The 27,519-nt window shown below is 49.0% G+C and overlaps 2 protein-coding genes and 1 long non-coding RNA gene across 4 annotated transcripts in view; 1 reads left to right on the top strand and 2 right to left on the bottom strand.

Annotated features, from left to right (window-relative positions):
- Positions 1-5,095: 5,095 nt before the first annotated feature.
- On the bottom strand, positions 5,096-17,772 carry pex11g (peroxisomal biogenesis factor 11 gamma). The gene is made up of 4 exons (XM_078198660.1): positions 17,485-17,772; positions 13,512-13,690; positions 10,272-10,343; positions 5,096-6,924 (listed from the first exon to the last, which is right to left on the bottom strand). The coding sequence occupies exons 1-4, from the start codon at positions 17,722-17,724 to the stop codon at positions 6,696-6,698; spliced, it is 720 nt and encodes a 239-aa protein (XP_078054786.1). The 5' UTR covers positions 17,725-17,772; the 3' UTR covers positions 5,096-6,695.
- The window catches only part of LOC144479665 (uncharacterized), an 87,719-nt gene continuing 77,771 nt past the window's right edge, over positions 17,572-27,519 (top strand). The window contains exon 1 of the long non-coding RNA XR_013495553.1: positions 17,572-17,691. This is a non-coding gene — a long non-coding RNA (uncharacterized LOC144479665). The remainder of the gene's footprint in view (positions 17,692-27,519) is intronic.
- Positions 24,639-27,519, bottom strand: part of LOC144479659 (beta-1,4-galactosyltransferase 2-like) — a 56,824-nt gene continuing 53,943 nt past the window's right edge. For both annotated transcript variants that reach the window (XM_078198657.1, XM_078198656.1), the window contains one exon: positions 24,639-26,423. In XM_078198657.1, the coding sequence (XP_078054783.1) occupies positions 26,288-26,423 (136 nt within the window). In that variant the 3' untranslated portion in view covers positions 24,639-26,287. The remainder of the gene's footprint in view (positions 26,424-27,519) is intronic.

Here is a 27,519-nt window from a genome sequence, read left to right as displayed (position 1 = left end):
GTTAGCACTGCTGCCTCATGGCACCAAAGACCCAGGTTCAATTCTGGCCTTAGCTGACTGTCTGTGTGGAGTCTGCACGTTCTCCCTGTGTCTGCGTGGGTTTCCTCCGGGTGCTCTGGTTTCCTCCCACAATCCGAAGATGTGCAGGTTAGGGTGGATTGGTTGCGGCAGAGCAAATAAGAATGAAATCAGTGGAGTGCAGCCCCCCCCCCCCCCCCCCCCCCCCGCGCCCCCCCCCCCCCCCCCCCAGCTGGGTAATGGTGGGGAAGAGCTTGAGGAGGTCGGTATGGTCACCGTGTTAAAAAGTTGCAGACGGGTCAAGATGGGGAGGGGTAGTTTACCCAAAAGAATGGTTAGAGATTGTTCCCAGTTACACTATTTTTCTCAACTCATTCTTGAGATGTTTAAAGTTTTAAAAGTTTATTTATTACTATATCATAGAATGCAGAAGGAGGCCATTTGGCCCGACGAGTCTGCACTGACCACAATCCCACCCAGGCCCTATCCCCACAACCCCACATATTTACCCTTCGATTCCCCCTGACACTAAGGGGCAATTTAGCATGGCCAATCCACACATCTTCAGAGTGTGGGAGGAAACCGCACCACCCGGAGGAAACCCACGCAGATACGGGGAGAATGTGCAAACTCCGTACAGACAGTGACTCAAGCTGGGAATCGAACCCGGGTCCCTGGTGCTGTGAGACAGCAGTGTTGACCGCTGAGCCACTATGCCGCCCTAAGTAGGCTTACCTTAACACTGCAATGATGTTATCGTGAAAATCCCCTAGTTACCACACTCCGGCGCCTGTTCAGGTATACTGAGGGGGAATTTAGCATGGCCAATGCACCTAACCAGCACGTCTTTTGGACCGTGGGAAGAAACCGGAGCGCTTGGAGGAAACCCACGCAGAATCGGGGAGAAGGTGCAGACTCCGTACAGTCAGTGACCCAAGCCGGGAATCGAACCCGGGTCCCTGGCGCTGTGAGGCAGCGGTGCTGACCACTGTGCCACTGTGTGTGGGCAAGGCTGCCCAGGTTGGCGCTCACTGTCAGCGTTCATTGTTTAATACAACAAAGTGGCTTACTACTTCACTTCAGGGGTCAGTCAAAGGTCAAACCAATGCTGGTTGGGATGGGAGTCACACAGACCCGGTGAGGATGCTAACAGCTGCCCCAGAAACTCACCAGTCAACACGTTAGGTTTTTATGATAATCGATGATGGTCGCTTCCCCTAGAATCATAGAATTCCTACAGTGCAGAAGGAGGCCATTTGGCCCATCGAGTCTGCACTGTCCACAATCCCACCCAGGCCCTACCCCCATAACCCCATGCATTTACACTAGCTAGTCCCCCTGACACTAAGGGGCGATTTAGCCAATCAACCTAACCGGCACATCTTTCGGACTGTGGGAGGAAACCCACGCAGACACGAGGAGAATGTGCAAGCTCCACACGGACAGTGACCCAATCCGGGAATCGAACCCCGGTCCCTGGAGCTGTGAGGCAGCAGTGCTAACCACTGCGCCACCGCGCCGCGGACAGTGTTTTCTTCGTGCGATTTGAGCTCATGGGCCCAGGGATATAACCACTTAAATACTGCGACCATGTATTCATTTATCTATGCCTGCAGAATCTCAATAAGTGCTCTGTTGACATTGCTTTGTCAAGCCTTTTTGTTTAAGGATGAACAAGGCTTTCCTTCAGTCAGGATATATATCGCCGTGGCAACTGGTTAGCACAGTTGTGTCATGTTTGTAACTAAAGCCACCACTAAATGAAAGCTTGATGAAGAAGGTGCCTCTCCAGACTCTGCATAACAAACTCCTGAGGCCTCTCGGTACAGCAACCGTGGCCTTTTCTCCGTGCTGCCTATGCCCAGTGCTTCCTGCCTTTTATTTCAGCAGAGTTACAGCCTTCACAGCTTGTGTCTGGGTACCAGGCTCAGTAAGTAACCTGTAAACTCTTTCACAGTCTGTGGCCGGTTCTCGGCACTTTTGAGTCTCCTGCAGAAATACCATGGGCAACGTCCCACATTCAGCAAATAAACAAAGAAAGTCTTGCATTTCTGTAGTGCCTTTCCATAGGATGCCTACACTGCAGAAGGAGGCCAGTTGGCCCATCGAGTCTGCACCGATTCTCCGAAAGGGCATCTTACCCAGGCCCAACTCCCCTTCCCTATTCCCATAATCCTGTGTACTTACCGTGGCCGAACCATCTAACCTACACATCTTGGGACAGTAAGGGGCAATTTAGCATGGCCAATTCACCTAACCTGTACATCTTTGGACTGTGTGGGAGGAAACCGGAGCACTTGGAGAAAACCCACGCAGACACGGGGAGAACATGCAGACTCCACACAGTGACCCAAGGCTGGAATTGAACCCGGGTCCCTTGCGCTGTGAGGCAGCAGTGCTAAGCACTGTGCCGCCTTGCCTTTGTGCTTTGTAGCCGGTGAAATACTTTCAAAAGTATAAGGTCACTGCTGTACAGTAGGAAACGGGGCAGCCAACGTGCACACAGCAAGATCCCACAAACATCAATGCAATAAATGACCAGATATTCATGTCAGTTAAGAGATAAATATTGGATATTGGCAGTGGCACGTTGGTTAGCACTGGGTTCAATTCCGGACTTTGGATGACTGTCTGTGTGGAGTTTGTACATTCTCCCCGTGTCTGCTTGGGTTTCCTCCGGGTGCTCCGGTTTCCTCCCACTGTCCAAAGATGCGCTGGTTACGTGGATTGGCTATGCTCAATTGCCATTTAGTGTCCCAAAATGTGGAGGTTAGGTGGATTAACCACGGTAAATACACAGGGTTATGGGGACAGTGCGAGTGGCGGGGGGTGGGGGATGTAGGGGTGTGGGCCTGGGTAAGAAGTGTGCTCGGAGATTCAGTGCAAATTCGATGGGCCAAATGGCCTCCTTCTGCCCTGTAGGGATTCTATGGACACTAGTTTCTAAAAGTTTATTTATTTGTGTCACAAGTAAGCTTACATTAATCCTGCAATGAAGTTACTGTGAAAATCCCCTCGTCGCCACACTCCAGCGCCTGTTCGGGTACACTGAGGGAGAATTTAGCACGGCCAATGCACCCTAACCAGCACATCTTTCAGACTGTGGGAGGAAACTGGAGCACCCGGAGGAAACCCACGCAGACACGGGGAGAATGTGCAAACTCCACAGTGACCCAAACCGGGAATCGAACCCGGTCCCTCACGCTGTGAGGCAGCAGCGCCAACCACTGTGCCACCGTGCTGCCCGAGGACGAACTTCCAGCTTTTCTATGAAGAAATGGCGAGAGACGTTTTCCTGCCCTGTGAACGATGGCACCTCTGGCAGCGCGACAGTCCCACAGTACTGTCAGTCTCGATTGTCTGCTCAGGTGTACTCAAACCCCCAACTTTCAGACTCCAGGGTGCCACTCGCTGAGCCGCAGCTGCCAAGGCCAGCGCTTGGCAAGGAGCAGCTTAAACTAAAATTCAGGTCTCTCCGGGTAGATGTGTGCTGTGCCAGGTCTGTACAGTAAGAAGTCTCACAACACCAGGTTAAAGTCCAACAGGTTTATTTGGTAGCAAATACCATTAGCTTTCGGAGCGCTGCCCCTTTGTCAGATGGAGTGGTTATCTGTTCTCCAACAGTGCAGACAAAGAAATCCACATCAAGATCTGTACACCAGGAACTGATTACATTGCGCAATATTAAAACAGCTGTTAACAGGTCCCTTTTATTATCCTCTCCCTCCACTAGTTACAATTATTGCAGATCACTGGATAGTCAATTCACATGAACTGATTTATTATTGTCACATGTATTAGTATACAGTGAAAAATATTGTTTCTTGCGTGCTATGCAAAGCATACCGTTCATAGAGAAGGAAAGGAGAGAGTGCAGAATGTAGTGTTGCAGTCATAGCTAGGGTGTAGAGAAAGATCAACTTACTGCGAGGTAGGTCCGTTCAAAAGTCTGACGGCAGCAGGGATTGGTGATTCACACGTGTGAAATCTCACTTTGTTAAAACTCAATCATTAGATCATTCAAGTTTCCTCGATGCCGGTTATGGACTGGGGTGGACGAGGTCACACGACACCAGGTTATAGCCCAACAACACCCCGGACATTCTCTCTTCCACCTTCTTCCCGCGGGAAAAAGATACAAAAGCCTGAGGTCATGTACCGACCGACTCAAGAACAGCTTCTTCCCTGCTGCTGTCAGACTTTTGAATGGACTTACCTTGCATTAAGTTGATCTTTCTCTACGTCAATGGTTCCCAAACCTTTTTCAATGGGCCGTACTTTCGGAATAAAAATTTGCTCGCGCCACACCTAATTTTTTATTGATAAGAAATATTCAAAATCAAAAAAAAAACAACTCCGAGCAGTGCTTGATTCATAACATAGAACACAACTACTTTATAATATGATCATGGGACATCCAGAAAGTATAAAACAATGCTTGTTTAAACCATGTTTAAATGTTTCTTTGATTGTCCTTGAATCTTCCCGCCACACTTGCCATCCTCTCTCGCCGCACCAGTGTGGCGCGCCGCACCCTTTGGGAACCACTGTTCTACACCCTAGCTATGACTGTAACACTACATTCTGCACTCTCTCCTTTCCTTCTCTATGAATGGTATGCTTTGTCTGTATAGCGCGCAAGAAACAATACTTTTCACTGTGTGTTAATACATGTGACAATAATAAATCAAAACAAAAACGTTTATTCAATAACACAAGCTTTTGGAGCGCTGTTCCTTTGTCAGGTGGACAGAGGCGCGCAGGCACGGAATATATCTGTACATATCCATTGATACCCTTGATTACCTGTGTCGAACTCTCGTCACTCCGCCTATATATTCTGTGTCTGCGCGCCTCTCTCCACTTCACCTGATGAAGGAGCAGGCGCTCCGAAAGCTTGTGGCTTCAGATAAACCTGTTGGACTTTAACCTGGTGTCATGTGACCTCTCATCGAGTTTCCTCGGCACACATTTCAGCTGCACAGTGCGGGAATGATTCAACGAAAATTCAGGGCACAAAATCTTTACAGCCAGCATCAAGAACGTCAGAAACAAGAGGCAAAAGCAAAACTTGAAAGAAGTGTTTTTATTGAAGGAATTGTCTTTTAAATATTCTGAAACTTTTTACGCCGTAGGTTAAATTTCCCTGACTGTCAGTTATCATTTTCCAACACTCGTGGTACGATTGATTTTGTCACTGTGTTCAAATAACTTTTACCCAGTTTCTGCAACGCTAACTGCGTTTGTCTAAAGACACTTGACAGAGTGAGGGTCCCTGTGAGGCTGAAGAAAAAAGCAACAGCACAAATAAGGCTCTGCTGGATTAATTAAAATATATATTCCGAGAAATAAAAGGCGTGTTTTAACTTAACCCGGTATTCAGTTTAAATCTAACCCGTCAGCTTTGTTGCTCTAATGAAGTGAATTTGCCGCACCTGCAAATTCTCCAGTTTTTAATTTTGTCCCTGCTCTTCCCAAAGAGGTAGAATCATAGAATCCGCACAGTGCAGCAGGAGGCCATTCAGCCCATCGAGCCTGCTCTGACAACAATCTCACCCAGGCTTCAACCCCTTGACCCCACGTATCTACCCTGTTAATCCCCCTGACACAAAGGGGCAATTTAGCACGGCCAATCCACCTAACCCGCACATCTTTGGAGTGTGGGAGGAAACCGGAGCACCCGGGGGAAACCCACGCAGACACGGGGAGAATGTGTAGACTCCGCACAGTGACCTAAGCTGGGAATTGAACCCGGATCCCTGGCACTGTGAGGCAGCAGTGCTAACCACTGTGCCGCCATATCAGGAGGGTCTGTGGTTACCATCACAGGTTTCCTGTGATTTGGAATGTTGAAGCTGGAGATGTCCACAGCTCAGCCCTATCTCTGCCTCCCCCAAAGTGCGCACACGTGCACATTTCCCACAGGAACACTGGCCCAGGGTGGGTCCCCGAATGATTGTCCTGGTGTCTCATCCCGGGAGTATGGGGCCCACCCGTAGAGTTCCCCATCCCAGGGGCTGAGGTCGAGCAAGAGCAGAGTTCAAATTCTAGCCCCCCCCACTCCCCCATCCCGTAAATTCTAGCTCCCCCCCCCCCCCCCCCCCCCCCACCCCACTCCCCCACCCCGTAATGGTGCCAGGTTTTAGCCACTGGTACAGGAGGGGTGTTAGTCCTGCCCTTGAGCAGGTCAGTGATGCAAAGGAAACTCCCTCAAGTGGCGCTGAGCAACAGCCAAACAGGCAGTGGGAGTGGACAGCTCTTTCAGGGAACTGGCTTAGGCAGGATGGGCCGGATGGCCTGCTTTTAAGATTCTATGGTAGAGGGTTGGGGCTGAACTGCACCCAAAATGGAGATGTATTTGAACTTGTTGGAAAGGAAGCTAAACAGTGTTTTCTCGGTGTCAGTGGGTGACAGTCACGGGAACGGAGCCACGCTTTCACCACATAAAGTCTTCACGCTCTTGTACCGCACCTTGGCAGTGGAGATCCGGTGTTGGGAGGTGGTGATAACGCTGTCTGTAGCTTCATTCGGTGAGGTGGAGATGCCACTCCCTCCAAAACCAAAAAACAATCAACGATTCCCCCCACAAACGCGTCGATAGATTGGATCAGGCATCGCGTGCAATCATCGCACGGTGCCAGGTTAACCAGGGCGCAAGCTCGCTCGCGCCTGTCCTGTCACGGGTCCTTGCTGCTGCAGTTCCCGCAGGACATTTGGTAGAGCCCGATCACCGAGGAGAGCGTTCCCATCAGTCCCACCAGCCACTCGGGAAACCTCCCTGCCCACAGGAAGCCTGGCGGCATCCAATGGATGGCATTGGCCAGGTCAGCCAGACAGCTGATGATGTTGAGAATTTCCACTCGCATCCGAGTTCTGTACGGCCGTCTGCTCATCCTGTTCGATTCTCTAGGGGGTGATATTTGGAAAAAGAACAAGTTATTGACACAATGCCTGCTGACATATGTAAACACAGTAAGAAGTCTCACAACACCAGGTTAAAGTCCAACAGGTTTATTTGGTAGCACAAGCTTTCGGAGCGCTGCCCCTTCATCAGGTGGAGAAGGAGCGACACTCCGAAAGCTTGTGCTACCAAATAAACCTGTTGGACTTTAACCTGGTGTTGTGAGACTACTTACTGTGCCCACCCCAGTCCAACGCCGGCATCTCCACATCATGACATATGTAAACCCATTGAACTTACAGCACAGAAACAGGCCACTTGGCCCAGCTGCTCCCTCCTGGTGTTTCTGTCCACAGCAATCTCCTTCCACCCAGATCTTCATCTAACCTCATCAGCATATCTTTCTATTCCTTTCTCCCTCAGTTCTGCGCAACCACTTCTACTGGTTGCAAGTTCTACATTCTCAGCCCTATCTGGAAAAAGAGGTTTCTCCTGAACTCTTCATTGGATTTATTAGAGACCATCTTACATTTGGATCAAGGCTGATCTGTATCTTAACTCCCCAAAACCACCCTTTCTGAACATCAGAAGACTAAGTGGCCAGCCATTTAGGACTGAGATGAGGAGAAAGTTCTTCACCAAATGGGTTGTGAATCTTTGGAGTTCTCTCCCCCAGAGAGCTGCATACCCAGTTGTTGAATATATTCAAAATACAGATTGATAGATTGTTGGATACCAAGAGAATCAAGCCACAAGGGCATCAAAGACATTTCGAGTGGCACAGTGGTTAGCACTGCTGCCTCACAGCGCCAGAGATCCAGGTTCAATTCCAGCCTCAGGTCACTGTCTGTTGGAGTTTGCACGTTCTCCTCGTGTCTGCGTGGGTCTCCTCCGGGTGCTCCGGTTTCCTTCCACACTCCAAAGATGTGTGGGTTAGGTTGATTGGCAATGATAAATTGCCCCTTAATGTCATGGGGATTAGCAGGGTAAATATGTGGGGTTACGGGGATAGGGCCTGGGTGGGATTGTGGTTGGTGCAGGCTTGATGGGCCGAATGGCCTCCTTCTGCACTGTAGGGATTCTATGAGGGGTAAGTGCAGGATGATGCTGTTCAGGTAGAAGATCACCCATGATCTTATTGAATGTTGCAGCAGAACCAAACAGCCGACTCCTGCGCCTATTTCTCAGGTTGTTCACATTTATTGACTCCAGTCTTGAAAGCCCCAATTGTCCCTCAGCATCCCAGCCTTCTGCAGGGATGAGGTGGGGTAGGGCGGGGGGGAGTCTTCATGCATCTACCCGCACCCCCACCCCCGTGTGTGAAGTGGTGCCGAGATGTATAAAGCATGTAGAACGTGTACATTTCTGCAGTGAGCCAGACACCCACCTCCCACTTGGTGGAGGATTCTGGTGCAATTTGTAATGGTGTCTGCCAGAGCAGCTTTGCCTCAACACAACCCAGTATGTTTCTGCACTGTCTGATTCGCAGTGCCTATGGGCCCCAGTAATTGGCTGGAATGTACTGAAAGCAGCCGCCAGCTCAGACAGGTTAGTATTCAGCAAGCTCTTTGTGCAGCTTCGTGGCAGCGCGCCATGGAATGTAGGACCGTCGTTCCCAAGTTTCCAAACTGGCACCAGAGGGAATTGCTAATCAACAGCAGGCACTTAAGTTTTTTAAGTATATTTTATTAGTGTCACAAGTAGGCTTCCATTAACACTGCAATGAAGTTACAGTGAAAATCCCCTAGTCGCCACACTCCGGCACCTGTTTGGGTACACTGAGGGAGAATTTAGCACGGCCAATGCACCTAACCAGCACGTCTTTCAGACTGTGGGAGGAAACTGGAGCACCCGGAGGAAACCCATGCAGACCATAAGACATAGGAGCAGAATTAGGCCACTCGGCCCATCGAGTCTGCTCCGCCATTCAATCATGGCTGATTTTTTTCTCATCCCCATTCTCCTGCCTTTTCCCCATAACCCCTGACCGCCTTATTAATCAAGAACCTATCTATCTCTGTCTTAAAGACACTCAATGACCTGGCCTCCACAGCCTTCTGCAGCAAAGAGTTCCACAGATTCACCACTCTCTGGCTGAAGAAATTCCACCTCATCTCTGTTTTAAAGGATCGTCCCTTTAGCCTGAGGTTGTGCCCTCTAGTTCTAGCTTTTCCTACTGGTGGAAACATCCTCTCCGCGTCCACTCTATCCAGGCCTCGCAGTATCCTGTAAGTTTCAATAAGATCCCCCCTCATCCTTCCAAACTCCAACGAGTACAGACCCAGACTCCTCAACTGTTCCTCATACGACAAGCTCTTCATTCCAGGGATCATTCTTGTGAACCACCTCTGGACCCTTTCCAAGGCCAACACATCCTTCCTTAGATATGGGGCCCAAAACTGCTCACAATACTCCAAATGGGATCTGACCAGAGTCTCATACAGCCTCAGAAGGACATCCCTGCTCTTGTATTCTCGCCCTCTCGCCGTGAATGGTTTATACTTTAAACCACAAAATAGAAAATTCACCTTTTCTTATATCACAATGAAATTACACTTCACTGATATTCCTTCAAGAGGCATTCAATTCTCCTGGAACCAGTCCCGGGTGATGCTTAGCTCCCAAGAGTTCATGGTATTTTTTACTCTCAGTTTTTCACAGAGAGGTTTCTTGCCCCCGATTCTTCCTTTAGTAAAAGTTGGACAAATCTTCCAGCCTTGTTTTAACTCCTCATGGATTTCAATCCTACCACGATCTCCCACCTGCATTCCTGTATGGTGAACCACAGTGCTTGCTACCTATAGCTACTCTCCCTCATTCGCATCCGGGAAGACAAACTTATATGTTAGTTTGAGAGGTATTCCCTTTCAAAGCCCATCTCCATGGCAACATGAATCACATGGGCCATGTATCCATGTAGAAATGATTGGCTATCCTCGAGATCCTAACTCTCTATTATCTTGGAACAAAACAGACAGTTTAAAGCACAGTTACTTTATAATCTGACATTCTCAACATTCTTCTGGGATTTTGGAGACACACACAGTCTATATGCACTGTTAGCACACAGGCTGCTGCCATTGTCTCCCAGACTGAACAGCTTGCACCTCATTTTCAGCAATACTATCTGAGCCTTTTTAAACCTTTTAACAATCAAACCACTCAGGCTTGCTGGCAAGCTGATTCAGAACAGGTCACATGACCCCTTCATTTTACCTTAATTTAAAGGCACTGTCCCAAACAAAATAATCTTATAAACCACATAATTATAACAGTGAATCAGATACACCTTCCCTGTTACAGCTGCACTTCGTTACAGCATCCAGTGTAAATAACCATGTTCTTCACATACTCTGTTTTGAGGTAAGTTTTATTCGGGTTTCCATTCAGTTCCTTCCTCAGCAGCTGCACAACTCTGAAGGATCTGTAAACGTTAAAGGAGGAGGAGGAAAATATTTCAGCTTGTGAGTTAACTGACCAAAAATCAGAATCCATTTAATGTTTATTTATTATTGTCACAAGTAGGCTTACATTAATACTGCAATGAAGGTACTGTGAAAGCCCCCTTGTCGCCACACTCCGGCGCCTGTCTTTCTGACTGTGGGAGGAAACCGGAGCACCCAGAGGAAACCTGCGCAGACACGGGGAGAATGTGCAGACTCTGCACAGGTAGTCACTGAGCTGGGAATCGAACCTGGGTCCTTGGCATGGAGGCAGCAGTGCTAACCACTGTGCCACTCCACATCCCCCCATTTCCCTGCATCCCCACAACAATTTCCCTGTTCCTTAGCTTTCGGCACCAAACAATACATTTTAAAAATGTATTCCCAGGATGTGATCAACACCGGGGGGGGGGGGGGGGGGTCCACTTTTATTGCCCACCCCTAATTGCCCTTGTGAGGGTGGCGATGAGCCCCTTCTTATCAAATGGGGGGCTTTCTAGGACATGCCAGTGGGCAGTGAGAAGTCACCAACGTTGTTGCAGTTTACAGTCATAAGTAGGCCAGACTGTGTAACATTGACAGATTTCCTCCTCTAAAGATCAGCAATGAACCAGGTGGGTTTTTTTTTTAATGACAATCTGGCAGTTTCATAATCTTCAGTATGATAGAATCTTTTTATCACAGATTTATTTCATGAATATTTACGGAATTTCAGATCCTGAGCGGCTGTGGTGAGATTGGAACATGGCTCACTGGGTCACTAATTCAGGCCTCTGGTCCAATCACATAACATTCCCAATCATGAGTGATGATTGGCTCTCTGACCATCAGAATCTTGTCAATCCCAACCCTGCAGCGATTGGGCATTGTGCCACAATCAGAAACTGGAGCCTTGGCTTTGTTTTACCACTGCCAGTACAGAGAGGCAAGGTCAATCACCTCGGCAGTACTGGGGAACCAGACCCGGCCTAAATGGCTCAGTACGTCACCAGGTTGGCTTTATCCATTCGACCCAGAGTGTCCTAAATGTTTAATCTTCTGAGGGTGCACTTGTCATGGAGTCTCAGGTGGGGTTGGGTGTGGGGCAGGGGTGGCTGGGAGTGGGAGGGGGGGGGGGGCGCGCAGAATGCCAAGCCACAAAAGAGGTTTACTCCCCTTATTAATCTGCAGGCAATCCATACCCACAGATCTCAAGGTGGTTAAGAAGGCGTATGGTGTGCTGGCCTTTATCAATCAAGAGATTGAGTTTAGAAGTACGGGGATAATGATGCAGCTATTTAAGACTCTCGTCAGACCCCACTTGGAGTACTGTGCTCAGTTCTGGTCGCCTCATTACAGGGAGGATGTGGAAATGATTAAAAGGGTGCAGAGGAGATTTACAAGGATGTTGCCTGGATTGAGTGGCATGCCTTATGAGGATAGGCTGAGGGAGCTTGGTCTTTTCTCCTTGGAGAGATGTAGGATGAGAGGAGACCTAATAGACGTATATAAGATGTCGAGAGGCATAGATCGGGTGGACTCTCTGAGGCTTTTTCCCAGGGTGGAAATGGCTGCTACGAGAGGACACAGGTTTAAGGTGATGGGGGGTAGGTACAGGGGAAATGTTAGGGGGAAGTTTTTCCACACAGAGGGTGGTGGGCGAGTGGAATCGGCTGCTGTCAGTGGTGGTGGAGGCAAACTCAATGGGGTCTTTTAAGAGACTCCTGGATGAGTACATGGGACTTAATAGGATGGAGGGTTATAGGTAGGCCTAAAAGGTAGGGATATGTTCGGCACAACTTGTGGGGCCGAAGGGCCTGTTTTGTGCTGTAGTTTTTCTATATTTCAATGCTGTCAGCCGTGGTTTAGTCAGAATCATAGAGATATACAGCACGGAAATAGGCCGTTCGGTCCAACTTGTCCATGCTAACCAGGTTTCCTAAACTGAACTAGTCCCATTTGTCTCCATTTGGCCGGTATCCCTCTAAACCTTTCCCATCCATATACCTGTTCAAATGTTTTTTAAATGTTGTAATTGTACCCACATCTACCACCTCCTCTGGCAGCTCATTCCATACACGCAACACCCTCTGCGTGAACAAGTTGCCCCTCAAGTCCCTTGTAATTCTTTCCCCCCCTCACCTTAAACATACGTCTTCTAGTTTTGGATTCCTCAACCCTGGGTAAAAGACCTTGGCTACTCACCTTATCTATGCCCCTCATGATTTTAGTGCATGGCATCTTGTGTCAACAGGTCGTGGATTTAAGTCCCACTCCAGAGATCTGAACACAAAGCCCATGCTGACATGCCCCTGGGCGGCACGGTAGCACAGTGGTTAGCACTGCTGCTTCACAGCTCCAGGGACCTGGGTTCAATTCTGGCCTCGGGTCACTGTCTGTGTGGAGTTTGCACATTCTCTTCGTGTCTGCGTGGGTTTCCTCCGGGTGCTCCGGTTTCCTCCCATAGTCCAGATGTGCGGGTTAGGTTGATTGGCTATGCTAAAAAATCGCCCCTTAGTGTCCTGGGATGCGTAGATTAGAGGGATTAGTGGGTAAAATATGTAGGGATATGGGGGTAGGGCCTGGGTGGGATTGTGGTTGGTGCAGACTCGATGGGCCGAATGGCCTCTTTCTGTACTGTAGGGTTTCTATGACAGAGTGCTGCTTTGTCAGAAGTGTATTCTTTCAGGCAAACTCTTAAACCCAGACTCTGTCAAATGGGTGTAAAATCACGCAAAGAAATGCAGTGGAGATCTCCATTGTGTCCTTATAAAAATCAGAAGAAACGGGGGCAGGACTAGGCCATTTGGTCCCTCAAGCCTGCTCCACCAGTCAATAAGATCATGGCTGATCTGACTGTGACCTTAATTCCACCTCCCTGCCTGTTTCTATAACCCTCGACTTCCTCGTCAGTCAAAAACCTCTCTGACTCAGCCTGGAATGTAGTCAATGACCCAGCCTGCCCTGATCGCTGGAGAAGCGAATTTCAGAGGGGGTTGGGGTGATTATCTGAGAGAAGAAATTGCGCATCCTCCCCCAGCGACAGATGATCACATCGCTGTCTGCAGGAGCTTGCTGGCTTGGTGTTTCCCCTGCGTCAGAATGGAGCTGTTGTCTCTGGAGGGAACAGATAAGGAGGAAGGAGATTGAGTTAACTAAGTGTCCCTCACCGCAGAGCTCCCAGTGCCAGTGATAGACTCCACAGTGAATTACTTAGTGTCCACCACTTGTCCGAGTTGATGCTGAGGATTCTGTAGTCAGCGGCCCAGGCTACATGCTCACAGGGATAGTAGAGTTGATCTGCCAGGTTTCCCGTTATGGAAAGCAACCGCACAATAGCATCTTCCTCCTTCAGGGGGAAAATAAAAAACCTAAAATCAACATTACACTTTTAACGCAGAAACAGAACATGCTGGAAAAAAACTCAGCAGGTCTGGCAGCATCTGTGGAGAAACAGAGTTAATGCTTCGAGTCTGTATGACTCTTCTTCGGGGTTAAAGGGAGGGAGAAATGTGATGGATTTTATACTGTATACAGGGGTCGGAGCAGCAGGAGCAGAGGTGGTGGTCAGTGATTGGTGGGAGCTAGGAGAGATTGCAACAACAATGTGTAGGACATTAGACAGAGGAAGCGTTAATGGCAGTGTGAAGAGCTAGAGCAGGTGTTAATAGCGGCACAAAAGTAAGATATCAGAATGTGTTAATGGGAGAACAAAGGTTAACGCTCAGCGAAAGCAAAACGAAAGAACAAGTGACAGGTGGCCCAGTGGGGGACGGGATGTTGCATTGGATGTTCTGGATTTTTAAAATAAGGTCAAGATGGAGGAGAAAGGTTACAGTCTTTGAACTCAATGTTACATCCTGAGGGCTATAATGTGCCTAATCAGATGATACGATGCTCTTCCTCCAGTTAGCGTTGGGCTTCACTGGAGCATTGCAGCAGGAGCAAGATGCTAAGTTAAAATGGTCTACAATGATCACCCAGTCTGTGTTTAGTCTCCCCAGTGTAGAGGAGACCACATTGGGAGTAGCGAATACAGTCGATCAAGTTGAGGGAAGTGCCAGTGAAATACTGCTTAACCTGAAAGGAATGTTTGGGCCCTTGAATGGTGAGTGAGGTGGTGTCGGGGTGCTGAGGTAAAGGTGTTGCACCTTCTGCGATTGCATGGGTAGGTGCCTGGAGAAAGGGGTGGGTGTTGGAGGAATGGACCAAGGTGTCAGAGAGGGAGCAGTCCTGTGGAATGCTGACAAAGGAAGAGAGGGGAAGATAGATTCCGTGATGGCATCATGCTGTAGTTGGCGGAGGGTGATCTTTTGAATGTAGAGGTTGGTGCGATGGAAAAGGGGGCAAGGGGTGGGGTCCTCTCATGGTTCTGGGAGGGAAGGGGTTAGGGCAGAGGTGCAGGAAATGGGTTGAACCCAATTGAGTGCCTGGCTTGGTGGTGGGAGGGGGGGTTTGGGGGCCAGGGGAAACGTCAGTTAAGGGAAGAGGCAGACGTGTCAAAACTGCCATTTTTGAAGGTGGCATCATTGGCACAGATGCGATGGAGGCGGAGAGACTGGGAGAATGGGATGGAGTCCTGACAGGAAACGGTGTGAGGAGCTGTAGCCAAGGTAGCTGTGTGAGTCGGGTGGGTTTGCAATGAATGTTGGTGTTCTTTCACCAGAAACGGAGAGAGGTTTAGGAAGTGAAGTTGTGGAGATGGACGATGCGGGGGGGGGGGAATTCTACACTTTCAATAGGTACATAATGTATTTTACATCCTTATTACATCCCATGGAAATTCACGGCTGAATAGATGATGTTGGAAGTGGGTCAGTGTTGCTGCACTGTCGGAGGTGTAGTCCTTTGGATGAGATCATGAATCAGCTGTCGCTCAGTTGGTGGCACTCTCACCCCAGTCAGGATGTGGGTTCAAATCCAACCCCAGGGGTTAGAGTACCAAAATGCCCAATACAATACTGAGGGAGTGCTGCACTGTCAGGAGTGCCTGTCTTTCAGATGAGGCATTAATCCGAGGCCCTGTCTATCGTTTCAAGCTGACATAATAGATCTCGTGACCATAATAGATCCCGTGGCCACTACAATGAAGGGCAGCAGAGTTCTCACCCATGTCCTGGACAATAATTATCACTCAATCAACACCACAAAAACAGATTATCTATTCATCGCCACATTGCTGTTTTTGGGATCTTGCGGTGTGAAATTGGCAATCACCTTTCTGAGAATTTAGCGTGGCCAATGCACTTAATCAGCATGTCTTTTGGACTGTGGGAGGAAAGGGGATAGATAGGGTGAACGGTGGGAAGCTTTTTCCCAGATCAGAAGTGACGATCACGAGGGGTCACGGGCTCAAGCTGAGAGGGGCGAAGTATAACTCAGACATCAGAGGGACGTTTTTTTACACAGAGGGTGGTGGGGGCCTGGAATGCGCTGCCAAGTAGGGTGATGGAGGCAGGCACGCTGACATCGTTTAAGACTTACCTGGATAATCACATGAGCAGCCTGGGAATGGAGGGATATAAACGATTGGTCTAGTTGGAACAAGAAACGGCACAGGCTTGGAGGGCCGAAGGGCCTGTTTCCTGTGCTGTACTGTTCTTTGTTCTTTGAAACCGGAGCACCTGGAGGAAACCCACGCAGACATGTGGAAAACGTGCAGTCTCTCCACACAGTGACCCATGCCAGGAATCGAACCCGGCTCCCTGGTGCTGTGAGGCAGCAGTGCTAATCACTGTGCCACCGTGCTGCCCTTGGTCACTTGTGGTTACTTGTGAATTCTTTGGTGTCTATGCAGGTGGGATGATTGAGTGAATCCCTTTCCACACACAGGGCAGGTGAACAGTCTCTCCCCAGTGTGAATTCGCTGGTGTGCAGTGAGGTTATATAAATGCCTGAACCCAGTTCCACAGTGAGAACACCTGAACGTGTGAACATGTTTAGTACATTCATGGTTAGAATATTGACACATGATCAGATGGTAAAAGGCATGAAGTGAGTGCGATAGGTGAGTATTTCTGTTGTGTCAAAGTGCTTTACAGACAATTAAGTATTTTTGAAGTGTAGTCACTGTTGTAGTGCAGGAGGTGTTGGCAGCTAGCTTGCCCAAGCAAGATCCTACAAGCAGCAATGAGCTAAATGAGCAGATAATTTGTTTTTAATGTTGCTGGCTGAAGAATATTGTCCAGGACAGCAGGATGAACGAACCCCCAATCCCATTTTCAAATTGTCATCGGATCTTTTACATCCACATGCGAAAGTAGCCAGGAGACTCAATTTGATTTGGAAATACAACTCCTCTCATTTGAAGGGTCTCCAATATTGAAGTTGAGATGGATAAGCAGACGAGCAGAAAGACAGTCAGAGAGTTTTGCATTGGGGGAAGCTGAAGCTCCGGTCTGTGATAAGCCTCAGCTCCAGGTTGTGCTGGGGGTTTCCCAACTATCTGAGGACATCATTGCTTCATAAAACCTTTATAGAGTCCTTACAGTGCAGAAGGAGGCCATTCAGCCCATCGCGTCTGCACCGACTCACCGACAGAGTATCCCACCCAAACGCTAACCCCATAATCCTACACATTTATCCTACTAATTCCCAGAACCTATACATCTTGGGACACTAAGAGGCAACCTAGCACGGCCAATCAATCGAGCCGGCACATCAACCGGAGCACCCGGAGAAAACCCACGCAGACACGGGGAGAACGTGCAGACTCCACACCGACAGTGATCCAAGCCGGAATTGAACCCGGGTCCCTGGCGCTGTGAGGCAGCAGTGCTGTGTCACTATTTATTGCCTCTCTCCCCGCTATCCCCCCCCAGTACAGTTCTGTATGGGGATCACCAGTACCCAGAGGTCCCACCCACCTCCAGCCCCGCCCCAAACGTCAGCCACGCCCCTAGCCCCGCCCCAAACTCCAGCCGCGCCCACCTCCCCAGCCCCACCTCAAACGTAAACCACGCCCACCTGCACTAGCCCCGCCCCAAACACCAGCCCCGCCCACCTCCTCCTTGCCCCGCCTACCTCCTCCTTGCCCCGCCTCTCCCCATGCTCCTGACCCCGCCTACCTTCCCAGGCCCCGCCTACACCAGCAGCAACCTTGGCCCGCCCCTCCCCCCTCAGCCGGCGCCTCCCAGGCCTCACCGTGCCGCCCAGGCCGTACCCCCGCGAGTACAGGTACATGGACAGGTCGTCGAAGAGCCGCAGCGCCGCCCTGCAGTTGCTGAGCTCCCGGGCGATGAGCAGCAGCCGGCGGCCTAGCTCGGGGCGGCCTCCGCCCGGCGCCACCAGGAGGCCGCCCAGCAGGCGTGAGCTGTAGCAGACAGTCCGCACCAGCCGGTCCCGGCCCCGGTAAGTCTCCAGCACGTTCGCCACCGACTCCATTCCTCAGAGCGGCGGGACTTTAATCCCGGCCCGGCGCCCGACCGCCCCGGAAATGGGACTCTGATCGACAGCCATGATAGCCAATCGGAGGACGCCTAGCTCTAATATACACCCACCTCCGGTGGGATAAACCAATCGGTTCCGTGCGCGTGCTGTCAATCACCCAGAAGAAGTGGACTCTCACCAGCTGATGCGCGCATGCGCCAACTGTCACTGGCGCGACTCCGTGGTTACTTAGCAACAGGAGGAGGCGGGGCTTCATTAAAGGGACTCTGCTGGCTGAAAAAACTCTTAAAGGGGAAATCCAGGAGATTTAAACTGAAATAAACCTCAACGTAGTTATAGAAAGAACTATTCTTCAAATAAAATATTGCTGATTATGGGTATATGTCTGAGATAAAACCTACCCATACTATCAGATATTACAGTTTCTCTGTATTTCATAACTTTAGAAACAAAACATTGACTGCACAGGAGGCCATTGGGCCCATCCTCTCTGCTGGCCAAAGACCTATCCAGCCCAATCCCACTTTCCAGCTCTTGATTCAGAGCCCTGTGTTTTAAGTTTAAGTTTATTTATTAGTGTCACAAGTAGGCTTACATCAACACTGCAATGAAGTTACTGTGAAAATCCCCGAGTTGCCACACTCCAGCGCCTGTTCAGTTACACGAAAGGGCAATTTAGCATGGCTAATGCACCTGGCCAGCACATCTTTCAGACTGTGGGAGGAAACTGGAGCACCCGGAGGAAACCCACGCAGATCGGGGGGGGGGGTGGTGGGCGGCGACATGGTGGCACATTGGTAGCACTGCTGCCGGTTCGATTCCTGGCTCAGGTCACTGTCTGTGTGGAGTCTGCACGTTCTTCTCGTGTCGGCATGCATTTCCTCTGGGTACTCCGGTTTCTTCCCACAGTCCGAAAGACGTGCTGGTTAGGTGCATTGGCTGTGCTAAATTCTCCCTCAATGTATCCGAACAGGCGCCGGAGTGTGGTGACTAGGGGATTTTCACAGTAACTTCATTGCAGTGATAATGTAAACCTACTTGTGAAACTAATAAATAAACTAAAAAAGACACGGGGGAGAACCTGCAGATTCCACACAGGCAGTGACCCAAGCTGGGAATCGAACCCAGGCCCCTGTGAGGCAGCAGTGCTAACCCCAAGTCCATATGTAATCTTTTTAAATGACAAGGGTTTCTGTCTCTCCCATCCTTTCAGGCACCAAGTTTCAGGGCGTTTCCTGTGCGGGCTGCTGCTGCACACCTTCCATCACTGCCTCCTCGCCTGTCGCCCGGATACACCTTGGCGGGCCTTGTTGCCGCCGGGCGGCGGAGGTCCCCGCTGGAGGTCCCTCTACGGAGGGATCTCCCCCAATTACGTCGGGGACCTGGGGTGGAGGGTGATGCATGCAGCAGTTCCGCACAACCGTAGGGTTCACTGGTTCACGGGCTCCGAAGACTGCCCTTTCTGCGGCCTTGTGGAGTCCGTGGACCATCTCTTTGTTGTGTGTCTTAGGCTGCACTCCCTTTATGTTTTCCTGAAGAACCTTTTGTTGATGTTTTGTCTGCACTTCAGTCCCACGCTCCTGATCTACGGACACCCGGTGCGGAGAGGGGAGGGTCGGGATGGCGACCTCCTCGTGAACCTGCTCCTGGGCCTGGCGAAACGCGCCATTTACCGGTCCAGGCTGCGGGCGATCGAGGGGGCCGTCCATCCTGACTGTCTTCCCCTCTACCGCGGCTATGTTCGCGGCCAGGTGTCCCTGGAGAGGGAGCATGCGGTGTCCACGGGCGAGGTTGACGCTTTCCGCGCCCGCTGGGCACCGCAGGGGCTGGGGTGCATTATTGACCCCAATAATCACATTTTAATTTGATGTTTTAAAGTTTCCTTTGTACTTTGATTTCTGTTCGGGCTGTTCCCCCTCCTTTTTGGGGAGCTGCCCCTTTTACTTTGTCCTGATTTAATCTGAGTTTGTTTACTTGTTTTGGTTTGACCTAAAAAGAGGGCACCAAGTTTCAGAACTGTACACATTAGCTGTGGTCTAACTTTCTGCTGAGCTACCACTCAGCTGGTCAGCCTTCCACCTCTGAGTCAGAAGGTTGTGGGTTTGAGTTCCTCACCCCAGAGCTTTGTGCACGGAAATCTAGGCCATTACCGACTACTATTCATAGACTATGTCAGACTCCTATTCATAGACTGCAGCTCAGCCTTTAACACTATTATTCCTATGAGATTCATCTCCAAATTTCGTGGCCTGGGGCTCGACTCCTCCCACTGCGACTGGATCCCAGACTTCCTAACCCACAGACTGCAGTCAGCAAGGATAGGCAACAACACCTCCTCCACGATCATCCTCAACACGGGTGTGGCCAAAATGCATCTCTCAAACAACACCACCAGAAACTACTAATATTTGCATGAAAATAGCTCTTCAAGCTTTGATTGTGGATTTTTGAGATTTCATGAGAATGTGAAGTAAATGAGGGGTGGCGCAGTGGTCAGCACTGCTGCCTCAGTGTCAGAGATCTGGGTTCGATTCCCGGCTTGGGTCACTGTCTGTGTGGAGTCTGCACGTTCTCCGTGTCTGCGTTGGTTTCTTCCGGGTGCTCTGGTTTCCTCCTACAGTCCAATAATGCGCAGGTTAAGTGCATTGGCTATGCTAAAATTGCCCCTTAGTGTCAGGGGGATTATCTTAGGTAAATGCATGGGATTAGGGGATAGGGTCTGGGTAGGATTGTGGTTGGTGCAGACTCGATGGGCTGAATGGCCTCCTTCTGCACTGTAGGGATTCTATGATTGAAATATCTGTGAATTTTCTCATGCCCTTTTGCATTTCTTCATTTGTAGTAATTTAGGAAAATGGGACTTCCATAAACCTCCTGGTACATTTTTCCCAGCACGGGTTGCGATTTTCTGATATGTTGTCCCCGGCAGCCAGAGCGGTGCATCAGGAGGCAACGTCTTCAGTTTTCAATGAGTTCGAACTTGCTGCAAACATCAGTTAACCCCCACAGATGCCCTCTCCCACACAGGTCCTCTCGCTAAAGTATTTCATTCAATCCTCTCTTCCAAACTCTGACCTTGACTGCAGTTTCAAATAGAAAGGACGCAACGTGACAAATTTTAATTAAATTCACTTTGCAAATGTTTCCTCAGTAAACAATAACTTTTCTCTCATAAGCAAAAAGGAATAATATTTTCATTGTGTCTCAAAACACATGACTCACACCCACTAGAGTGGGACCCCCCCGCCCACCCAAATATTACTGATGAATCTGCAGAGTGTTTGCCAGCCGACAAGTGGGACTCCACACGAAATCTACACATTTCAAGTTTAATTCCAAAAAGGATACAGTGATAGGTGCTTTGAAGAATATTCTGCTTCTAGCCTCACCTATTTCTCTCCCTACCCTCCGGCAGTCGACCTTCCCAAAGCCTCTCCCACATTCAGTGCATTCCTGAAAGGATAGCATTGTTTAACCACTAAACAGAGTTCAATAAGGAAGGAAGACTCCCTCGATGCTTTGGTGAGGGAATGCAGACACGGTGGTTAACACTGCTGCCTCACTGCGCCAGAGACCCGGGTTCAATTCTCGGCTTGGGTCACTGTCTGTGTGGAGTTTGCACGTTCTCCCCGTGTCTGCGTGGGTTTCCTCCGGGTGCTCCAGTTTCCTCCCACAGTCCAAAAGACGTGCTGGTTAGGTGCATTGGCTGTGCTAAATTCTCCCTCAGTGTACCCGAACAGGCGCTGGAGAGTGGCGACTAGGGGATTTTCACAGTAACTTCATTGCAGTGTTAATGTAAGTCTACTTGTGATACTAATAAATGAACTTTAAAACTTTAAACCATGGCAGCTGTGGTGATGCAGAACATGGTGGGGGAATGAAACATTTGTGACTTTATCTGTTTTGGATGGCTCGGAGAAAGTTGGTTGCAGGACCCCGCATTCAGTGCAGACTGAAGTATAGAAAACACCCAACTGTTCACAGCGTCCCAGTGTCTAATTTATGTGGATGCACACAAGCCAATTCCAAATATCCCCAATTCGGTCTTAAAGTATCGGGGGATTGCGGGGCACAGGACATGGTGGTAATTGTAATCGTCACTCTGCAGAAGTTGGACAGAGCAGGCTAATAGAAGGTTTACTCTGCGTCTTACTCCTGAAGATGATTATTTGAAGCTGGAAGGTTGAAATGTGTCACATTCTGCACTTCAGCTCCTTTGGGAGTACAAACTTTACATCAAAGGAAATTCTGCTCAATTCCTTCCCTCTCCCTTGCTGACTGGCGCTCTTGGTGACAAGGCTACCATTCTTCATGTAATGATGGTCCAAGTCTTGCTAACACGCACACACACGCACACACACACACACACACGTGGTCTCTAACACACACACACACACGCTCTCTAACACGCACACACACACGTGGTCTCTAACACGCACACACACACGTGGTCTCTAACACGCACACACACACGTGGTCTCTAACACACACACACACATGCTCTCTAACACACACACACACACGTGGTCTCTAACACACACACACGCTCTCTAACACACACACGCTCTCTAACACACACACGCTCTCTAACACACACACGCTCTCTAACACACACACATGCTCTCTAACACACACACATGCTCTCTAACACACACACATGCTCTCTAACACACACACATGCTCTCTAACACACACACATGCTCTCTAACACACACACATGCTCTCTAACACACACACATGCTCTCTAACACACACACACACACACACACACACACACACACACACACACACGTGGTCTCTAACACACACACACACGCTCTAACATACACACACACGCTCTCTAACACACACACACGTGGTCTCTAACACACACATGCTCTCTAACACACACACACACGTGGTCTCTAACACACACACACGCTCCCTAACACACACACGCTCCCTAACACACACACGCTCCCTAACACACATACACACACGCCCCCTAACACACACACACACACGCCCCCTAACACACACACACACACACACTCTCTAACACACACACGCGGTCTCTAACATACACACGCTCTCTAACACACACACACACGTGGTCTCTAACACACACACACACGCTCTCTAACACACACACACACACGCTCTCTAACACACACACACATGCTCTCTAACACACACACACACGTGGTCTCTAACACACACACATGCTCCCTAACACACACACACATGCTCCCTAACACACACACACACACACATGCTCCCTAACACACACACACACACACATGCTCCCTAACACACACACACACACACACATACACATCTCCAATGTTGGCTGGCAATAGTCTTACGTAGAAATGTACATAGAAACTAGAAGCAGGAGGAGGCCATTCGGCCCCTCGGGTCTGCTCCGCCATTCATCTTGATCATGGCTGATCATTGAATTCAATATTTTGATCCCCCCTTCCCCCCATATCCCTTGATCACTTTAGCCCCAAGAGCGATATCTAATTTATTTTTGAAATCAGACAATGTTTTGGCCTCAACTACTTTCTGTGGTGGTGAATTCCACACATTCACCACCCTCTGGGTGAAGAAATTTTTCTTCACCTCAGTTTTAAACAGTTTACCCCTTATCCTCAAACTATGACCCCTAGTTCTGAACTCCCCCACCATTGGGAACATTCTTTCTGAATCTACCCTGTCTAACCCTGTTCGAATTTTATAAGTTTCTATGAGGTGCCCTCTCACTCTTCTAAACTCCAGAGAATATAATCCTAACTGACTTAGTCTCTCCTCATATGACAGACCTGCCATCCCAGGAATCAGCCTGGTAAACCTTCGCTGTACTCCCTCTATAGCAAGGACATCCTTCCTCAGATAAGGACACCAAAACTGCACACAATGCTCCAGGTGTGGCCTCACCAGCCCCCTGTACAATTGCAGCAAAACATCCCTATCCCTATACTCAAATCCTCTCGCTATGAAGGCCAACATACCATTTGCCTTCTTTACTGCCTGCTGTATCTGCGCGCTTACGTTCAGCGACTGATGCACAAGGACTCCAAGGTCTCGTTGAGTATCCGTCTTTCTCAATTTACACCCATTCAAGTATTAATCTTTCTTCCGATTATTGCTACCAAAGTGGATAACCTCACATTTATCCACATTACACTGCATCTACCATGCAGATGCCCACACACTCCACCTGTCCAAATCACACTACACTCAGGAGCTGGAACCCAGTGCCCCTGCTACTGCCATCCTGGCTGATATCAAGCTTCCTTCAATGTGACTGAGTGGGGGAATGGGTGAGAGTGGGACCTGGGACCTTGCAGTTCCACACAACTCAGCTCCCCACAGCTTCAACCAGCGAAGGCCGTGTGTGACCAGAGCCAAGAGAGAAAAGGGATAAATTGACCTTGTTTGAGAAGTGGATGACTGATCACTCCAGTAGGGACAGCGAGCGAGTCTGCTGGGGCAGCAACTAATTTGTCATAGAGTCATAGAATCCTACAGTGCAGGAGGTGGCCATTTGGCCCATCGGGTCTACACCAGCCACACCCCCACCCAGGCCCTATCCCCACAGCCCCATGCATTTACCCTAGCTAGTCCCCCCCCCCGACACGAAGGAGCAATTTAGCACGGTCAATCCACCTAAGCCTCACATCTTTCGGACTGTGGGAGGAAACCGGAGCACCCGGAGGAAACCCACGCAGACACGGGGAGAACGTGCAGACTCCACACAGACAGTGACCCAAGCCGGGAATCGAACCCGGCTCCCTGGCGCTGTGAGGCAGCAGTGCTAACCCACTGTGCCACCGTCGAGGGAGGCTGAATTTCAACAATAACATTGGATAAATCCTCACACCAAATCCAATTAAAAAAGATAAAAGATGCTTTTCACAACCCAGTATCATTCATTATGTAATCACTCCAAAACCAGCAGTTTGTGTGTGGTACACAATTGAACTAATATTCCATTTTAGAAGTCATTTTAATTTAAACAATTTTGCACCGGGATCTTTGGTTCATTTACAATTATTATCTTTTTTTTTTAAAAAAAGGTTTCCAAATGGAACATTACAATCCAAAATTAACAGAGGCAACAAAGGAGGAATGGAATTTTCCTTGTTGGTAACGCAGATTGCAACTGGAGGGACAGTATTGCTGTAAAGAGATTGGTGGAGAATTTAGTTGAAAGGTTAAAAAGGTTTTAATTGCCCCCACCCTTTGTGTCACAGTCATGGCAACCGTCGCGGTGGAACAGACGGAGAGCCCAACACTAAGGTTGTGCGTCAGTCAGTAGTCAACATGATTGTACGGATGACGTCATTTACAGAATGTGTTGTAAACAAATGGAATAAAAAGTCAGGCAGCACACTCTATAAAAACAGTCCTCGGTTTAAAAGCTGAGACCGGTACTGCCCAGCGCGGGACTGAGGCCAAAAACTAAATCAGGTTGACATTGACTCTCTGATCCGCGTCGAGCTCTTTCCACTCAGCCGTAAGCATAGTTCCCACAAATCGAGGAAAATCCAACCGGGGTTTCCCACTCCCGATTCCTGACCAGTGATTTTGTATTGGAAATTCCGTGTGTCTGCGTACTTGAGTGAATGAATGAGGACCAGGCCGGAGTCAACCATAACGCGCCACAACCAAATGGCGCTGGTTGGCGTCTCACACGTTGCAAATGGGCACTTGGGTGAAAGTACTGAAGGATATCAGGTGTCGGTGGAACTGTACTCTTGTTGGGAGTCAGCACTTCCCGAGAGATAGAGCTCCCCCAGAGCAACAGAGGCAGGAACGCCAGCGTGCTGGTCACAACAGCCAAACCCACGATGGACAGTCTTGAGCGGCTGGTCTTCACAAGTGAAGAAACTGTCCAAACCGCTTGAGAGGCAACACCTGCTCCCGGCTAACTATGGAATTCATTGGCTTGGAAGCCAAAAATGAGCTCAGGGAGGGGAAAAAAAAATAATTGGTTTAAAACAAAAACGTAACCAGCGTACCTGAGAGTTTACGTGGACTCTGAAGGGACAAAGAATTCTCTTCCTTCCCTGGTAGACTTAAGTTGGTGCTCACCCCGATATAGAATGGAGTTGTAAACTGCAAACACAGGAAGTCTTGCTCAACAATTTATAATCGGCCAAATAGTTCATCAGTCCCCTCACGCCCAAAAAGAGAAAAACCCAAAAGAGAAGGTGGGCAAAACAATGCGAGAGATCATTCCGATTCGGAGACCTGGCGCGCGTGTATGAGACTTCATTCCTTTGTACTCACACACATTCACGCACCCATGAGCCTTCTCACTATTCAAGTAGGGTTGGAAGCTCTTTCTCTACCAGAGAGAAGCAACCAACAGCATCCCCCACTTCCCTTGGCTCTACACGAGACAGAACAGAAAGACTGTTCTCTTCAAGGTGAGGAGACTTCAGTCACAGAACTCTATGACCTTGTTTCTTGTTTAAATGTGTGAGTGGTAGTCCGAAGCAGCAGCTGCACACATTTCTTTGGTTAATTCCACTCCACTCGGAGATAGGAAAGGCACATTCCCAATTCTTTATGATGGAGGTTTTCCGATATCGACCGTTACTTTTGTGTAAAGTTGACTTTTTTCTATCTTGATGAGTGAATATTTCAGAGATATATATCCATCCTGCTTCCGTGTAAACTTCATCCGATTATAAATAGCATAACTGGAAAGACAGAAAGGACAGGATTTAAGACGCTGATATGAAAGTTACTCATTTTTAGACTGGCTCATCCATGAATAAACGGTGAATTTAACTTCCACTTTCAAATCATACTTTATCAGAATCTCTTTTTCTATTCACTGCAGAAAATCAGTTCGTTGAAGGTCAGAATTGTCGCTCATTTTTATTCCGTCTTATATTTATTTACTGAGTGAAACATTACAAGCGTATGCCTCCTAACTCAACCAGCCGTAGTTTCAGTAAGTGACTCTTTTTATCTGGTACAAGCCCACAAATTACCAGATATATTGATCTTAATTTTACAGCAGAGAGATCTGAACTCAAGCCTCTGGGATCTTCACATTTACAAGGCATTTTAACAAAGAATCCCTACAGTGCAGAAGAAGGCCATTCGGCCCATTGAGCCTGCATCGACAACAATCCCACCCAGGCCCTATTCTCTCTAACTCCACATATTTACCCTACTAATCCCCCTGACACTAGGGTCAATTTAGCGTGGCCAATCAACCTAACCCGCACATTTTTGGACTGTGGGAGGAAACCGGAGCACCCGGAGGAAACCCACGCAGACATGGGGAGAACGTGCAAACTCCACACAGACAGTGACCCAAGCCAGGAATCAAACCCAGGTCCCTGGTGCTGTGAAGCAGCAGTGCTGACCACTGTGCCACCACACTTATGATGTGGAGATGCCAGCGTTGGACTGGGGTAAACACAGTAAGAGTTTTAACAACACCAGGTTAAAGTCCAACAGGTTTATTTGGTAGCAAATACCATTAGCTTTCGGAGCGCTGCTCCTTCGTCAGATGGAGTGGAAATCTGCTCTCAAATAGGGCACAAAATCAAGTTACAGAATACTGATTAGAATGCGAATATCGACAGCCAACCAGGTCTTAAAGATACAGACAATGTGAGTGGAGGGAGCATTAAGCACAGGTTAAAGAGATGTGTATTGTCTTCAGACAGGACAGCCAGTGAGATTCTGCAAGTCCAGGAGGCAAGCTGTGGGGGTTACTGATAGGATGACATAAACCCAAGATCCCGGTTGAGGCCGTCCTCATGTGTGCGGAACTTGGCT

The sequence above is a fragment of the Mustelus asterias genome, chromosome 26, assembly GCF_964213995.1.
Source record: "Mustelus asterias chromosome 26, sMusAst1.hap1.1, whole genome shotgun sequence".
In the NCBI taxonomy this organism is placed as follows: Eukaryota; Metazoa; Chordata; class Chondrichthyes; order Carcharhiniformes; family Triakidae; genus Mustelus; species Mustelus asterias.
Note: the sequence above shows the minus strand (reverse complement) of the source record. Positions and strands in the feature narration are given on the sequence as shown.